Raw genomic sequence first — 17064 nt, forward strand, 5'->3', positions numbered from 1 at the left:
GCAACACTGTCACTGCCATACGGCCAGGGTCAGACGCCAGCTCAACAAAACTCTGAAAGGTTGACTCGTCACGTGGTGCCGTAAGTACGCGACTCAAACAAAGAACTATTCAAACGTACAACTTGGTTTCAAGTCTCACCCAAGACTTTAATCTATATCCCTTGTAACACTGGGACCAATAATGAAACATCAGTTTTGCAGAACAATAATCTGAACTCAGTACTGTGACGCGGCATTGTGATTCAATTGTCCTGACCGCGAAAGGCACACAATCGAGTCGCAGTCTCCACCTTCCTCTACGAAACCGTGACCCACTCTAGTCACACAAGCCGGCCTTCGCACGAGACGCCGATCATCCCAGATACTTTATCTTGATCGTACGCCGTTCCTTCAAACGGACTAAAATGTTTTCCAATGTTTGCTACCCTGTGCTCTCGCAAACACGCTCCTTCTCTCTTCATTCCATTCCATCGACGCCTTATCGGGTTTGATCCTTGTTTGCTCCACCACCCATTCAGTTCGCCGACTATAGTCACTCGTGACCCTCGGTCAGGGAGGTCATATATCCCTGTTAGAATGTCTCCATGGTGTATAATGATGTTTCGTTAGGAATCCACGAGTGCCCTTAGTGCACAGCTTAGTTGAGGTCAGCAGGTCAGTTATCGCTTTGTTCCGCGCTCGGTGAGCAGCAACCGCGCAGCTCACCGTGATCCGGCTTTCCCCGGGGGCTCGGAAAGCTTAAACTTTGGTGCTAACCAAAGCTTAGTATGTCGCCTAGGGTCATTTATTGAATACAGTAAAGTGAAACATCTTAGCCCAGCGTCTTATGCATTGCTCTGCGTTGAACGTCATGTCTTTGACCGGCTTGCCGCACATGCAGCCCGCCACAGGGCTACGGAGTGCGATCATCGCCATTACAACTCAATGGATCACCGTGACCCTAGCCCTGCCCCTCCCTGACCTCGATACCAACTCCTGCCTAAATTGATCATCCGTCAGGTTTTTCATGTTCTATAAGAGATGATCCCTCGTGTTTTTAATGTGCTTGCACACTGCCCAGGTTGCCCCTGAACCGAGCACGGGGCACATCGCCAAATGATCATCAAGAACTCCGGCAATATTCTTGATACATGTCTGGTCTTCTCAGAATTTCCACTCGGGTAGATTCGTCCTAGTCTAGTTATCAGTCTTTACACTCGGAATATCCCTACACACTGAATTTCAGAACCGAATTTATCGAGCGCTCGTCGGCGCTACGTTCTCGTAATGCTACCTCAAGTTCGCTCAAGTTTGTCCGTGTATCTCGCAAAAAGCTCTATATGAATACTCTTGGTTCTTACCAAGGCACGATTATGCACCGGCTGATCCGAGCTGATATGACGATAATAGTTGTTTCATGATAATCGGATTATCGTTCATAAGTGCGTAATGCACAACGTGAATTTCTACTATAGCTAGTCTGATTCAGGAAAAGAGAATTTCCGCCTAAAGCTATGCAATGGGGTGGGGATGGGTGTGGGTAAACGTAGTAGGTGATTGGACGGTACCCTGATGTAGGACCACAGGTGATCTGCGTCATTCTGCCGACTCGGAATGTTGGTTTATCCGCAACCGCACTGACATTTTGAGTCTTACCAGTGAAGATGCCTCGACAATCTCAAGGTTCGGTAACCACTGAGAGTACGCACCCTCGAATCTCATACACTAATCCTGAAGCGTTGATCATGAAGGCCTGTCTCCCTGTCAAATTTTACGTGTGCAGTTACCTTCTGCCCAAAGTATGCGCTGTGGGCGCCAACGAGTAAAGACTGAGCAGTGGATATGTAAAGTTCTTTGGCCCACTGGATTTTCAGGAATCGAAACGACTGTTGCTGGAGACAACTTCAAGTAAATAGCACGAATTCTTGCTTTTCACTCAAGGTTATACCCATACGGGCAGGCCGTAACATGTTGGTAAGTCGATCGCCCGACGCCCCCGCTCCTTCTCTGGAAGGAAAGAATGCGGGCCGTCTAAAGAATGAGGTTGCAGTTTCGGTTGCATGCTGCGGAAATGAAACCTAGACCGTCATGCGGCGCGAAATCGACATGGTCGATGCGTCTCAGTGAAAGAAGGGCATTCACAAGCAGATGTTCCAGATTTTCGTGTGCGCGAGATGGGAAAAACATTACGCGAAACTAGTCGAGCTGTAGTAAAGCCTGTGGGCTACATCTTCAACGACCCAGTCGAGGCCTTGGATCAGATTAAGACCAGTAACTGCACTGCACGACCAGATCTTCCAGTTGTGAGATTTGATCCCAGGTAGATCCAGTGCCTGGATGAACTCATCAGCATCACTCGAGACTCTCTGAATGGTAAGGAAGCTGACCTCGCTGATTTCAAGATCTGACATCGAGCCATGTATATCTTGTTTGTTCGCGAAGACAAGCAGAGAAGCGCCAGATAACCGCTAGCACACAATTTGGTCAGTTGCTGTCAGCAACCAGCGTAAGGAACATATGTTACGTCTTCGAGAAGAAGATTGTGTAGCTCTTCTCTGCAGTCCTGCATTCTCATTCTGTCCCCTGAATCGACCACCCAAACAATGCCATCTGTTTGTTCAAAGTAGTTGCGCCAGTATGGTCGAAGAGTTCGTTGTCCGCCTACATCCCCTGATAGCAAAGATATTTCCGTCACAAGAAAAGCATAAGGGGGGTTTGTTCACTAACAAATGTTGAGAGTGTATCTGTGACGCGTGGCATCACGCCGATCAAACAGAGAAGATTCCTCTCAGTCGCAGACAAAATCCAAGTTGAGTTACCAGGCTCACTTTCTGTGAATGAACGTCTTGATATTGAAATCAAGCGTGGGGCTCACGCTGGATATGTCTTCCCCATTGATCTTCTTTAGGATGGTCGTCTTACCAGCATTATCCAGTCCTCTGGGCGGTGGTTGAGTGGGAAGGATAAACTCGGAGAGCTGCGGATAGCGTACAGGAAGAGAATTCTCATCTCCCGTTCTTTTTGCCTGCTTTTACGAATGATCGTGAGTAGGCCCATGGTGAAGGTGTAATACTTTGACTGGTCGTCGGAGCAAAGAGTGACACTTCGTCAGATCCTCAGACTGGCTGGCAAATACAATCAATCAATACAGAACCGTTTTGGGACTCTACGGTAGTATCAACCGCTTTTTTTATTGAATTAGGGAATTTTCCCGAGCCCGTCGCAGCATCGCGGAGCAGATAATCGTAATGTACTATATTGATTTGCATAGATACACAAGTTATTCGTCCGGATTGATCGAAACCCCAAAATGTTCAAAGTTCAACTACCATTGCAAGGTGATCTCGTTGGCGTTCGCTGTCTTTGATATTGCATAAGGTTGAGAGACGTGTCACTTGACGCACTCAGACATATACTATAGTTCACAATGGACATGCTGCGTGTCAGGCGACACTCACACCGAGTCATAGCCACGACTGATGGAGCTAGGGTCATCGCGAGTCGAGAATCTATAGAGGTAATTCAGCAACACTGAGAACTTCTGTAAGCACGGGCGCAATCCGCTCATTAGAAAATGAGCTGACACAGACACAGTGCACTGCACCCACCTCCATAACGTGCATGTCAGTCTCTCCGTGAGCATGTGGAGCTCTGCAAAGACCAAGGAGCTCACACAAAACCTCACGAAATTCACACGAATTGCATACCATGCGGGAAGCACAACAACCGAGTAGCTGGAACGCAACTTTATGCACCCGAAAAAATTAGGACACGTACCAAGTGTTTGGAGACCGCACCGGGTCTTTGGAGACTGCACCGAGCGTCTGGAGAGTGGTTGTTTCACTCCCAAGGCCTCTGAAGATCTTCGGAAAGATCGTCCGCAGATGGCTTGCTGTGATGCAGAAGGCTTTATTTACGCGGAGCGTGACCTTGGAGATGGAGAGCCACGAAATAAATTATTACATAAATGACAGCATGCAGCGGAGTCTGCAATGTAACAGAAGAAACGAACAATTGAGCTCACATGGAACATCATAGATATCGCAAACAGCCTTGAGCTTAGGCTGAGGCAAGCGCGAAGAAATACAGCTCAGTAGATCAATTATTGGTTGAGTATTTCATTGCGGGCTGACTCGTGTCATAGAAGTCTACTAGAAGAATGTAGTGGTATGTATCAGCATTAATCTACGAAGGTTGATATCAATATTACTTACAAGGTCTCCTTAACATGTTCTCGACAAATGTCCCACAGAATGTCCTGATGTCCTGGCACATGCAGGATTTTCGATTAGCGTCAAAGTCAATACATATGAAGTTAGCTCAATGAAAAACTAAGGAAGGTTTTCAATCTGTCAGATGCGATAATTATATTACTGCTGCTTTCAAGCATCGACATCGAGGATATTCGTTGCATTGCTCAGCAGAGTCGTGCGTTGCTGATCCTCGTCGGCCACTGCGCAACGCTAGTCTAAATCGACGAATCACGTCAACAATACTGGCAGGAGGCGACGATCCGGCGAGCATCTCAGTTATGAATCGCTAAATCGCTGATTCAGGAATTTTGCATGGCATGTACGAGAGTCCACATGACCCATATTTGCATCGTGCGTGTAAAAAGCTTGGCCAACGGAATCGGTGCTGCGCGCACCGACAATAAAGACAAACCTCCCCGTCCACGAGGATAGCGTAGTCAATAGCAGACATAGAACTCGCTGCGATAAGGAAGGATTGGGGATCCATATGGCGAGAATTTCGATGCTGATGACAATACGGACATGTTAAACTATGTTTTTGCTCATTCAAGGGCATATATTCGCCAAAGAACAACTTGGTGGGCTTCGAGAATTAAGAGAACCCAAAAGATCGAGTTCAGTAGATCGCCTTCCTGCCTGGATTGTTTTTCTGTGAGACAGCATGTGCAGACGCAGCCTGACATCTTACCTGTAGTAACCTGAATTGACCCTAAATTAATGATGATGACCTTTGCAAGACTTGAGTCATACACCATGGTCTACATTATTGGAATTCTCGAGTGGAGACAAGCGCAGGTCGCTGGGGGAATTATGGAGCAGCTGTGACGAAAATATTGAAGGCGAGACGTTGGGCGAACGTGAGAATTACGCGCCTGTTTTGTTCAACAAGCAGGCTCCCTACACTGATTAGATGACAAAGTCTATCCCTCAACCCAAATTCTCCTCTACTACAAGCGATTGGCGATCGTATCAACCATGCCGCCAAAAAACAAAGGAAAGAAAGGAAAAGCGAACGATGATGACTATTGGTGAGCCTATTGGAGTTAATATCGATTTGCCCCAGTGACGAAGTCTCAGGGAGACTGCTGGTGTGTCAGCGGAGAACTACAACGCTATCAGTGACAAGATCGGGAAATCTGATGATGATCGCATGCCCGTCTACGTAACCGCGCAAGCTGAGGATGAGTTCCCGGAGCCGGACCAAAAGACAAAGAAGAAAAAGAAGAAAGGGAAGAATGATGATGATGTCGCTCCTGATGCCGCCCCAACTCCCGCACCCGTACATAACACCACTGCTACGGTGCTCGAGGATGAAGAAGACGGTGAAGGAGCTGATGCTGGGGAGTCGGATCCAAAGAAGAAGAAGAAAAAGAAGAAAGGGAAGAAAGATGAGGACATCGCTCCCGCTGCTGTCCCGACTCCGCCACCTCCCGCACCTGCAAATAACGCCAATGCTACAGCACTTGAGGACGACGAAGATGGCGAAGAGGCGGGTGCAGGTGAGACGGACCCAAAGAAGAAGAAAAAGAAGAAGAAAGGAAAGAAAGATGAGGACGGCGTTCCTGCCGTTGCCCCAACTTCCGCACCTGCAAAGAAGGCCAAAGGCGGCCTCGGTGCCCTGAAGGCTATGATGGAGGAGAAGAAGCGACTGGAGGAAGAGGCGCGAAGAATAGAGGAGGAGGAACGGAAACGTATAGAGGAGGAGGAGAGACAAGCAGAAGAGGAGGCAAAGCGCAAAGAAGAGGAGAAACAACGGAAGAAGGAAAAGGAAAAGGCATGATCCAGCATCTAGACCTAAAAGTAATCTGCTTACAGGCCTTTTCAGGCCAAGCTTGAGCTAGCCAAGAAGGAGGGTCGATACATGACGAAGAAACAGAAGGAAGAAAAGGCAGCCGCTGAGCTTCGTCGGCAGGCGCTCCTGGCATCCGGTGTTCAGATTGAAGGGCTGCAACAGCAGACAAGTATTCCTGCAAAGAAGGTCGCGTTTAGTAATAGGAAGAAGAAGGGTCCTCTTGCTAAGGAGGCCACAGCTTCGCCTGCCCCTGAGTCGAGACCGGAAACTCCAGACGACATCCTCGAGACTTCCGCCCCTTCACATGTCGAACCCGCTGCCGAGGAAGCTAAGTTGGACGGAGTGAAGGATGAGTGGGATGCAAGTAGCGGAGATGAATCAGATGAAAGTCTTGACTCGGAGGAGATGCAACCAGAACAATCAGAAATCCAAACTGGCGTTCACGTCGACCAGAATCCACCCGACACAACGCTAGCAGATTCAAAGACAGAAAAGGCAGATGCAGGGACAGCTAAGGCGCATGCGAGATCAGCACAAACACATACGGCTGCCACTACGGTGCAAAGTAAAGATAACAAGGATAACCTCCGCAGCCCTATCTGTTGTATTCTCGGACATGTTGATACCGGTAAAACGAAACTTTTGGATAAGGTCCGTTGTTTTCTTGCATGTCTTTATCTGTCATGCTCATCCATTCAGATCCGTCAAACAAATGTACAAGAAGGCGAAGCAGGCGGCATTACCCAGCAAATAGGTGCCACGTACTTCCCGTTAGATGCAATAAAGACGAAGACTGCAGTAATGAATAAGGCTGGTCACTTGACTGTTCTAATGGTTCCTGTGTTCTGAACAATGATACCAGGACAACTCTCAAGAATACAAAATCCCTGGATTGTTGGTTATCGATACACCTGGACACGAATCATTCACCAACTTGCGTAGCCGTGGAAGTTCTCTGTGCAACATCGCGATTTTGGTGGTAGATATAATGGTACGCTCTAATTCTCTGCTAAAGATATCTTTTCATTGCCCATTCCAGCACGGCCTTGAGCCACAGACGCTGGAGTCGTTAAGGCTATTGAGAGACAAAAAAACACCGTTCATCGTGGCCCTTAACAAGGTGGATCTACTTGATATTCTCTGGTGTTTGGTTCCGATTTCTGTTCGTAGATTGACCGATTATATGGCTGGAAAGAAACACCCGACGGCGCCTTCCAAGAATCACTTGCGAAGCAAAAACGATCTGTGCAACGAGAATTCGAAGATCGCGTACAAAAGACCATCCTCGCCTTTGCAGAACAGGGGTTAAACGCAGTCCTATACTACGAGAACAAGAGTTTTGCCCGCAATGTTTCTCTGGTACCTACCTCCGCCATCACCGGGGAAGGCGTTCCAGATATGATCATGCTATTGGTCAATCTTACCCAGCAACGCATGAGCGATCGCTTGATGTACCTCTCAGAGCTAGAGTGTACCGTCCTCGAAGTTAAGGTAGTAGAAGGCTTGGGCACAACAATTGATGTTGTTTTGTCCAATGGTATCCTACGTGAAGGTGACAAAATAATCGTGTGTGGTCTTAATGGCCCGATCGTCACTCAGGTCCGTGCATTGTTAACACCTCAGCCGCTTCGCGAGCTGCGAATTAAGGCAAGTGTACATTTTGTCGGAGTGTTTTCAGGGTGGAACTTATATTCTTTTCATAGTCAGCATATGTTCACCATAAAGAAGTCAAGGCGGCACTGGGTGTCAAGCTTGTTGCTCCCGATCTTGATAAAGCTGTTGCGGGTTCACGGCTCCTTGTCGTTGGGCCAGACGATGACGAGGAAGTTTTGCTCGACGAGGTCATGTCAGACCTTACCTCGCTTTTAAACTCCGTCGACAAGTCAGGTCGTGGAGTTTGCGTGCAAGCCAGTACGTTAGGATCTCTCGAAGCGTTGCTCGACTTCTTGAAAGTCAGCAAAATCCCTGTTTCGGGGATTAATATCGGTCCCGTGCACAAGAAAGACGTCATGCGCGCTGCCACAATGCTAGAGAAGGCCAAGGAGCTCGCTGTCATTCTTTGTTTTGATGTACCGGTTGACAGGGACACGGAAAAGCTCGCTGAGGAAATGGGCATCAAAGTGTTCAAAGGTTTTAGTTTCCGTTGTTAGTGCGGTGATTGTTCTGACTCGCCATGCAGCTGACATCATCTACCATCTGTTTGACGCCTTCACTGCCTATAACAACGAAATCATGGAGGCGAAGCGACGAGACGCGGCTCCACAAGCGGTGTGGCCGTGCAGACTGAAAATTATAGCTGCCTTCTGTAAACGTGATCCGATTATTTTGGGAGTTGACATCTTGGATGGGACTCTTCGGGTGGGCACTCCGATTTGTGTTGTCACGGTCGATCCGAGCACACAGAAGAAAGAAATTATTGACCTTGGGAAGGTGTAAGTCCTTCATTTCAGACTTTCTAAGTATTACTGCTCATAGTCCTGTAACAAGCACGTCGTTGGAGATCAACCACAAATCATTCGATGTAAGTTTTTTGTCCTATCCTGTGTTGATATCTTGTCCTTGAACCTGGCCCTGCAGATCGTGAAGAAATCTCAATCTGGTGGTGGCGTTGCTGTGAAGATCGAACACGCTGTGTATGAATCAGGAAAAATGTTTGGTCGACACTTCGATGAAAAGGATGAACTTTTCAGTCACATCACAAGACAGAGCATTGATGTTCTCAAGGTTTGACTGCACATGGTGCTATCGACTCCAGAGCTAACATTAGCCACGTCTAGACGTCCTTCAAGGCTGATGTTTCTAATGAGGAGTGGCTCCTAATCAAAGCTCTCAAACCCGTAAGCCTCTGAATTCACCCTCCCTTTCTCAGATGTTCAACTATGGTTCCTCAGCATCTCAATATTCAATAAATATTCATGACAGTCCGTGGCGGCCGGAAGTTATAGATCACAATTGATGCACTTTATCAAAGATTTTTTCCGCGTGATTTTGCTTCGGAGTTACAACTTCATCATTCAAGTGTATTTATACCATCCTGCCTTGATCCCACTCGTACCTTTACCCTCGTTATCTTCCCGTTCGCTTGACACGATGTCCAACCATTCCAGCATTGGAGTACAGAAGACAGACGATGTTGTTGGTGATAGTGAAAGTGCATCTATTGCAACCACAGGACGCCCTGCAGCTGGTAATTCACTCCTCAACGACAGAAGGGAATGACCTTGCAGGAAATGACGCGTATGGCATCACTGAATTAATCGGTAACGTCGATGATAAACTGGACGGCTGCGGGTATCCCTACTGCTGACCAACTCAGAACCGTTTTTGACCATCCCAGATACGTCTGGGTTGTCACTGACTTCTGAGTTGCAGTAGGGGTTGAGATAATACCGCTCGAACCTGAACAGCGCTCATACCTGCGTAGGGAAGCCCCCAGTGTCACCTTTCTTTCACACTCCTTACGAGGAGTAACGCATCTTGTGCTAATTCCAATTTTTTTCATGATTTCAGGAAAAACTCGGCTATAAACAGGTGAAACTATATGTGTATCCCAATTGGTATCCTATCTCACCTGATTTAGCAATTACATCGCAGCTGGCACTTGATCGAGAGCTTTGCGGCAAGTTTTGTTGCCCTGAACTTCATTGGAGGCGTCAGGTATCTAATTGCATCAACCGCTTCTGCTATTATTGACATCGTCCGATCGATAGATCTTATCTCTTCCTCGGGCTCCTTGCGGGAGGACCTGCCGCGATATGGTTTGTCCGTTGATTTATGTTTTACTCGTGCATTCTAATCCCAACACAGGTCAATGTACCTTGTTACGATGGTCTTCATGTTTATCACTGCTGCTGTTCTCGCCGAGATCTGTTCCGCGTTACCATTAAGCGGCTCTATTTACATATGGGCTGCAGAAAGTGCTGGTCCAAAGCATGCCAGATTCTTCGGCTTCCTCGTTGCCTGGTGGGCATGTACTGCATGGATGACCTTTACCGCGAGCAACTGCCAAGTATGTCATTTAAGCTGACGATAGACTTGATTCTCAATTTTATAGGCCACAGCCAATTATATCGTTTCTCAACTTACTGTTTGGGAGATTGACTTCCCTGGAGGTGCCGGAAATGACAATATCCAGTGGCGGGCTCTAATATGGGCAATATCCGAAGGAATGTTGTTGTTGTCGGTGGCTATCAACTACCTGCCGCCAAGATTTTATTCTGGTGTCTTCAAATTTTCCATCGGCCTCATGATGCTCGACTTTTTCCTGTGTCTCATCTGGTTGCCCATTGGTGTTTCGAATACCTACGGTTTCCGGTCCGCCAGTGATGTCTTCACGATGACCTGTAAGAGGTCCACTCTGCCAACGCCCTTGTCACGCTGATTTGACGACAGATAACGGCACAGGAGCCCCACCTGGGTGGAACTGGCTCTTATCTTTGTATGTCGAATTATAATTTCAATGATCAGCCAATTATCTAACATGATTTTAGGTTATTCACGGCGGGAACCCTGACTGGCTTTGATGCTTCAGGACACATCGCCGAGGAGACCAAGAATGCTAGGTATGGCTTTTGACAATATCGTAATGGTGTCTCTGTTTGATTTCTCGCAGTGTGGTTGCAGCCAAAGGGATTCTGTGGAGTGCAATTGCAACAGGTGTTTTGGGCTTCATTACGACCATTCTGTTTTTGTTCTGTACACCAGACCTCGACGCCGTGTTCGCCCTAGATGCGCCACAGCCATTCGTGCAGATCTACGCGCTCGCTCTTGGAAGGAAAGCCAGTATCTTTATGACTATTATTGCGGTCATCGGCCTGATCATGGTGTGTGCTACCTCGCTAAAGTAGTCCCGATTTTCATTAGCCGGCCTGCTAGAACACAACTGTTTCTATTGTCGCGTCCTCGCGCCTTGTGTTCGCGGTCGCCAGAGACGGGGTTTTACCATTGTCCGGATGGATCGGCTCCGTCGACTCGAAAGGACAACCTCGCAATGCAGTGACCGTCATCTACATCTTTGCAGCCATTCTTCTCTGTACGATCATTCCCAGTCAGGTGGCATTCACATCGTTGGTCTCAGCCGGGGCTGTCCCGACCATTGCGGCATATGGCCTTATCGCTTTGCTGCGCTTGACGATGACACCCGATCGTTTCCAGTCCTCTCATTTCAAGCTGGGAAAATACGCCAAGCCATTCTATGTTTGTGCTGTCTTATTTAATGCACTGGTATTTGCGGTGCGTTACTTTCACTCGATGACACATGACTCGAACTCAGTTGGCGCCAGGTCGATATATCGCCATTTGAGTTCCCTGTGAACGCTCAGACATTCAATTTTGTGAGTCTTACAGTTGTCCTCATCAGTTCGTCCAATGACCTTCGTGGAAGGCCACCGTTATCTTTGGCGCAATTTCCATTTTCGCTTTCCTGAGCTGGTACTTCACTCCTGAAGAAAAGTGGCTCAGGAAGGACCAGATACTCAAGGCATATGAGGCAGTTGATCATCCTGAGGATGAGTGATGCTGTCCGGGAGCATAACATGGGAGCACATAGGTTGAGCGAGTTCTAGATAGATATTATGTAAAGATGATTCTCCAGCCTCAAATTGGCTCCAGTCCCAGTAGTCCCTGACACGCACCCTCTATATCCGCAATCTAAACATGCATGCATCTTTAGTCCATCCGGCGAGGAGAAGAGATCAGGACGAACCTCCTTTGGTGCACTAACGCTGAGAACCACGGGGTGTTTCTCGCCAATAAGGACTTCGTCCTGTAAGCTATGTCAGTAAAACTGCGGAGAATACAGATATCCCAGCCAACCTCTATCCGAATGCCAATGTTATGGAAGTGCTTTGGGAACTGAGCGGTAGGCGGGACATATATTCCTAAATGTCGATCAAGATTAGTGCTCATTATTAATAGAATGCACAAAATACGTACCTGGCTCTACAGTAATGACCATCCCGGCTTTCAATCTTGCATGGAAGGTGAACTCTAGATCTAAGGAAGACAAAACTACGAGAGTTACGTACAGCTCTCCTCTGTCTGAATATGATGATTCATGCAAGTCTAGGAAATCCTTGCATCAAGACCCTAGAAAGTAACAGCAGAAACCTACGCACCAATCCCAATTGGATGACTGAGGAAATGAGGGTAAAGTACTCTCTCCAGATCTCCTGTATGGAGAGTAAACCCTATCTGTTTCAGTTCCTGTCTGAGGAGATCGCAAGATTTTCGATGCAAGTCATGAAGACTCAATCCCTGTGCCTCCGTGCACAACCCCACAAGAGCCTTCTGCGCAGACAGCACTGCACTATATAGCTCCTTTTGCGGAGGTGTAAAGGAACCATTCGCTGGATACGTGCGAGCTTAACCAGATGTGGGCAATATGATATTGGAAGCAGAATTAGTAACACCCACTGATGTCAGACGCGTAACCGCTTAAAAATGTTAGTATGCCAGAAAGGACCCAACGAAATGACTTACTTATATTCACACCCAGCGTCCATCAAAATCATCTCACCATCTTGTACAACTTGATTGTTCGACGTATAGTGTATGATGAGTGCATTTGGCCTGCACTACAGGTTCAAGATCTCAATGTTGTGCATTCGAAGCTGAAGACTCACCCAGATGCAACAACAGGGACATATGCAAGGCGCTGTGAGCCTGATAGACTACACAAGTATTCAAAATGAGCTGCTAGTGCACTCTCTGAGATACCGGGTCGTGTAAAGCGCATTGTCTTGAAGACGAAAAATCATCGTATCAGAGTAACAAGTGATGGTTTAAGAAGCCAATGACCTTTGCATGGGAGCGACCGCTAATGTCAGCGGCCATTCTCATAACCTGCTGCTCACAGACACTCTTGAATGCCCTTAATTGGGCAATGAGAGGAGCAAGGGATTTCCGCCGGGAATTTGACAACGACTCCACGACAGTCTCGTACTCTGACCGAGGATTGACAGGAGGCGAAAGATACCGAAGTAATGACTTGGTGGAGCGTGCATTTTTGCGCGGAGACTGGGGCAGGTCAATATAAATATTAGAGTAGAGGCTAATCATAGATCGCAGTTGAGCAGGAAAAGCCTTGATTGTTAGCGCGTCGTCCGCTTTAAAGACATTCAGAGCATCATCAAAGCCTGTCCTGAAAAAGATATTGTTTCAAGACATCATCCTAGTTTCAGAATTTACCTCGGGCCATCCCATTTCTCTTTCGCAGAGTCCTTCCCGTTCGAGAACAGTGTCATCCTATATCCTCGAGAAGACGCATTCTTCTCTGGTAGGAAGTAAGTCCAAGCCTAACGAAATATGTCAACTGCGTACCTAGAACAACGGCAGAATCAGGCTCTTCGAAACCAGTAAGATACCAGAAGTCAGATCCTTGACGGTATTTGTAACTTGAAGCCATGATGTTAGGCAAGCAATCAACGCAGATTTGGCGAAGTCCTACAATATATCTTGAAGCGGATTTTAAGGTATTGAAGAAGGAGAGTAGAATATTCACATACTTCCGCTCATGTATTTAACAGGTGCAGCAATCAGAACTACCACGCTATTGCTAGGTAGGCTGTCCATGAGTTCTTTCCGACGCCGCTCATACTCTTCGGAGGGAATCCCGGGTGTGAGTTCATTGGGCCTAACTGTCTTATCTTTGAAAAAGGTGTAGGAAGTGAACCAAAGGACTTAAACTCACGTAGGTGGGGGTGTGACTGAAAGAGTGGTTGGCCGTAATGTGAAGGCTTGTGCTCGTAATCTGGCACTGCTTCAGTAGCATATGTTCTCAGGGATGTGCATATTTGTGACGGGGGACACCTGCCAGCGACTGCGTGGAGAGCTGGCAAGCAACGAGCGGAAGCTGGAGCGCATGAAGGAAGCTAAGTCACTACTTGCAAGGTAAGCAAATCGAGCAAATTATAATATTCCATAAATATGCCATTTTAGTCACTGCTGAATCTAATTTAGGATCGTGTGTCCACGGAATCACAGGCTTTGTGTTGCTTCCTTTGATCTGGAACTGACGTTGTTATTCTTTACCTGAGCAGCTGAGGCATGGACTTGCCCTGCCTACAGATACCCTTCGTTCTCACCAATAATCATGGACTATAACTGGCAGAGGTTTAGCAGGCAAAGTCTTGACCTCACTTCAGCAGGCGACCTCCCTTGCGTTCACCGCTGTCAAGGGTATAACACGACTGGGGGTAAGCCGAATAATGCCCGCATTCCGATTGGCAGAGCTGAAGTTGCTCCATAGTTCTCGGTTGCTCGAGATGCAGCGTCCAGTGTCGTGGGTGTGGTCGCTTCCGCCCTCGATCATGCAATCTTCGGTGGGAGCGAGGTCGCTGCGCCGGTCTTAGAAGGCGCAGTCAGCGAGTGCTATTACCTTCGCTGAGAGACTTACTCTTGCTCCCATCCATGCCGGGGAGTATATTTCGTCAGCTTCCCTACGAGCAGCTTATAGCTCCATCGATATGCTCTCCGTCATTTTCCCTGGCAGCAGCGAAGCCTCCTTCTCTTTGGCATCGTTCATCGATCTGGTAAAGCGTGAGTGGGATCATCCTGGCTCACGCGAGCATATCCCGGGGAGAAGGTACGGGATAACAGAGGTCGCTAGAGCTTTGGTTGCATGGGTGGCTCTGCAAGGCATCACCCACGAGTGGCAAGAGCAGAGTTGGTTCCCATACCTTCGCGAGATTCAGTTTCATGACCCGTCCACCGCTCCTCATCTCAAACATACGCCTTCACGAGTTCGAGTAACGTCTGACGTGATATTCCCGGGGCATCAAGGCCAACTAATATCTGCGGACATTGGAGAAGCATCTACGCAGTCTCATACTCGGTCCAGGTCTCAGAGTGTCCTGTCGAGATTGTCAATATCGTCCATGTCTTCTTTTAGATGGAACCAAACGCGTATAGATGTACCGCAAAAGTCTATAGCTGAGCTAAAGACTAACTTGCGACGATTTTCCAAAATGGTTCTTGCCGGCTATGGTGGCGCAAGTCTACTCTTTTTCGGAGTTCCTCTACTTCTGACATCGCCGCCCCGCAATTTAAACCCGTCGTCCCCTCGTAATGAAAAAGACGCAGAAGAGGCGCAGCTCCAGGATGCTGTGAATGCTGCGGAAGATGAATTGGAAGGACATTCCTCGTCCAGCGGAATGCCTTCTGATAATCTGGAGTACTCTTGGTGGGACATATTGATGGGTAAGCATGACAAGGAAATTTTTGAAAGGTCGGTACATGGGGAGGCAGTAGAACAGCCAAATATACAGGCAAGGGCTCGCGCAACGGCTGTTGTTGGAATTGAGCGCCAGATGCCTAGGTTCTGGGTTTTAACCGACCACGATAGACACCAGGTCGTGCTTGTTTTACGAGGTGGCCTTATTTGGAGAGAAGCCGTTCGTCTTGGGTTGACTATGGTTTACAGGCACAATGTCACTCAACGAGCTCGCTGTTGATCTGACGTGCGATCCGGTAGAATTCGAACCTGTATCGAGCGCATCTCAGGAAGACACCGGAGACAGCATATCATTTCCTGGGTCAAGTAGAAGGTTCCCTCGAAGGCGTTTGTCTATTCTCTCGACGACTTCTCATGACAAGCAGCCCAAATACCAAGTTCATGGAGGGATGCTTCGTATGGCCCGTGTGATGGGTGAGATTGGCAAACCAGTCCATGTGGCTGTCATGGATGCATTGACTCGCAATCCTGGATACGGTAATTGAGATTGTTATAATGACACTCACATTTGTTACAACTGATTGCAAACCAGAACTCATACTTTGCGGGCATAGTTTGGGAGCAGGGGTTGCAGTTCTCTTGGCTATGGTGAAAGCGAACAAGCTGTGATTGCCGTATATTGACATGTTCCATCTAGATGTGGGCGGATCCTGCAACTTGCTTGACAGTACCTTCAAGCGGCTTACCAACGGACCACAACGTATCCGTATATTGCATAGGACCTCCGTACGTTATGTATCTTATTCGACTGGGTCATTTTTTGAATCTCCCTAGTTGTCTGACAGATGCTGGGCTTAGCCGATTAGCATCGAAAATGGTCACATCGTTTGTATGTTCCGATGACATTGTGTCTCGACTGTCGCTCGGTTCTGTCCGGGACATTCGTAATGCAGCCCTCTGGTTATGTGATGCAAATGAGCGGAATGGTGGTACGGAAGGATATTCGGTCATCACCAATAGAATCAAGCGATGGAAGGCCGGAGATGGGTCATCGGATGACTTTCATTGGGTATGTTCTATGCATCACAACATAACAATTTTGGTTGGATTGACGCGTGGCGTAGTTTCTGTCGATGCGAAAAACTCTCGAGGCAAATATGCAAATGGCTGACCTATTCCCACCTGGCCGCGTCTTATGGGCTGTTAGGGACTGTGACCTGCACCCCTCACATCAGTCCCGACAGCCTGATACGCATCCTGATAAAACATTGAGACTATTCGAGGTCTTGGACGTCGAGAAAGTATTTTCTCAAATAGTTTTCTCAAGAAATATGCTTAGGTGTGTCTTGACCCGTGACACTGGATTACATGTTGACGCCCTTTTCTAGGTCACACATGCCTCATCGATATGACCAGATCCTTCATGAGCTGCTTTGATACCAAGGGCTTGCTGAGGGCAGACTATTGCTGAATGCCTCCTGTCCCCATTTATCCATTACCCTGCATTATAAGTTTTAGTTGACTATAGTGACTGTTGTTCTGATACCCTTCAGGTGTGTTCATGTGTATCCGCTACTCTGTAAGGCCATGGATTAATATCTTCTTGTATACATACTTTGCCGAGGACTATCACATTGCTCTGATTCGGTATATACTTGACTGCTGGTTCGTGTCCTGCGTTACCGTATAGAGCTTGACTACATAGTTGTATGAACAGCGATCGAAGGTAAGCGACAAGTCTCTGCGACAACTGTGATTCATGTGCCATGTGCTCCCGACTCAGGCGCTGGTTCCACTGCTCCAGTAACTATGGGTTATGGCGAGTGGACAATGTAGCGTATAACGAAAATCTATGCTGGTCACTAATT

At 47.7% G+C, this 17064-nt stretch overlaps 5 protein-coding genes across 5 annotated transcripts; 3 read left to right on the plus strand and 2 right to left on the minus strand.

Moving 5' to 3' along the window:
- Window positions 1–1961: 1961 nt before the first annotated feature.
- BJ212DRAFT_562071 (ADP-ribosylation factor family-domain-containing protein) lies at window positions 1962–3215 on the minus strand. Its single transcript, XM_041343525.1, has 6 exons — window positions 2972–3215; window positions 2808–2918; window positions 2707–2744; window positions 2504–2649; window positions 2367–2447; window positions 1962–2312 (listed from the first exon to the last, which is right to left on the minus strand). Exons 1-6 carry the CDS (start codon window positions 3034–3036, stop codon window positions 2166–2168), a joined length of 588 nt encoding a protein of 195 aa, XP_041189886.1. The 5' UTR covers window positions 3037–3215; the 3' UTR covers window positions 1962–2165.
- Window positions 3216–5207: 1992 nt separating this feature from the next.
- Window positions 5208–6012, plus strand: BJ212DRAFT_1483884 (uncharacterized protein; the record flags this gene model as incomplete). Its single annotated transcript, XM_041340693.1, has 2 exons — window positions 5208–5260; window positions 5310–6012. The coding sequence occupies 2 exons, from the start codon at window positions 5208–5210 to the stop codon at window positions 6010–6012; spliced, it is 756 nt and encodes a 251-aa protein (XP_041189887.1).
- An 81-nt stretch (window positions 6013–6093) lies between these two features.
- BJ212DRAFT_1483885 (uncharacterized protein) lies at window positions 6094–11539 on the plus strand (the record flags this gene model as incomplete). Its single annotated transcript, XM_041340694.1, has 21 exons — window positions 6094–6675; window positions 6724–6822; window positions 6887–7015; window positions 7064–7144; window positions 7195–7677; window positions 7728–8154; window positions 8204–8456; window positions 8512–8545; window positions 8602–8748; window positions 8802–8861; window positions 9535–9555; window positions 9605–9681; window positions 9735–9782; window positions 9832–10033; window positions 10079–10367; window positions 10417–10462; window positions 10515–10586; window positions 10637–10847; window positions 10900–11256; window positions 11307–11357; window positions 11408–11539. 21 exons carry the CDS (start codon window positions 6094–6096, stop codon window positions 11537–11539), a joined length of 3801 nt encoding a protein of 1266 aa, XP_041189888.1.
- Window positions 11540–11619: 80 nt separating this feature from the next.
- Window positions 11620–13429, minus strand: BJ212DRAFT_1483886 (peptidase M24; the record flags this gene model as incomplete). The annotated part of the gene is made up of 11 exons (XM_041340695.1): window positions 11620–11673; window positions 11729–11788; window positions 11839–11903; window positions 11959–12087; window positions 12141–12386; window positions 12439–12458; window positions 12505–12594; window positions 12648–12763; window positions 12823–13165; window positions 13213–13297; window positions 13345–13429. 11 exons carry the CDS (start codon window positions 13427–13429, stop codon window positions 11620–11622), a joined length of 1293 nt encoding a protein of 430 aa, XP_041189889.1.
- Window positions 13430–14116: 687 nt separating this feature from the next.
- On the plus strand, window positions 14117–16637 carry BJ212DRAFT_1525149 (uncharacterized protein; the record flags this gene model as incomplete). The annotated part of the gene is made up of 9 exons (XM_041341727.1): window positions 14117–14185; window positions 14273–14383; window positions 14412–15393; window positions 15446–15733; window positions 15789–15844; window positions 15894–15982; window positions 16031–16265; window positions 16321–16535; window positions 16585–16637. The coding sequence occupies 9 exons, from the start codon at window positions 14117–14119 to the stop codon at window positions 16631–16633; spliced, it is 2094 nt and encodes a 697-aa protein (XP_041189890.1). The 3' UTR covers window positions 16634–16637.
- Between the last annotated feature and the right edge of the window lie 427 nt (window positions 16638–17064).

The sequence above is a fragment of the Suillus subaureus genome (genome assembly GCF_016647635.1).
Source record: "Suillus subaureus strain MN1 chromosome Unknown BJ212scaffold_30, whole genome shotgun sequence".
Taxonomy (NCBI): Eukaryota; Fungi; Basidiomycota; class Agaricomycetes; order Boletales; family Suillaceae; genus Suillus; species Suillus subaureus.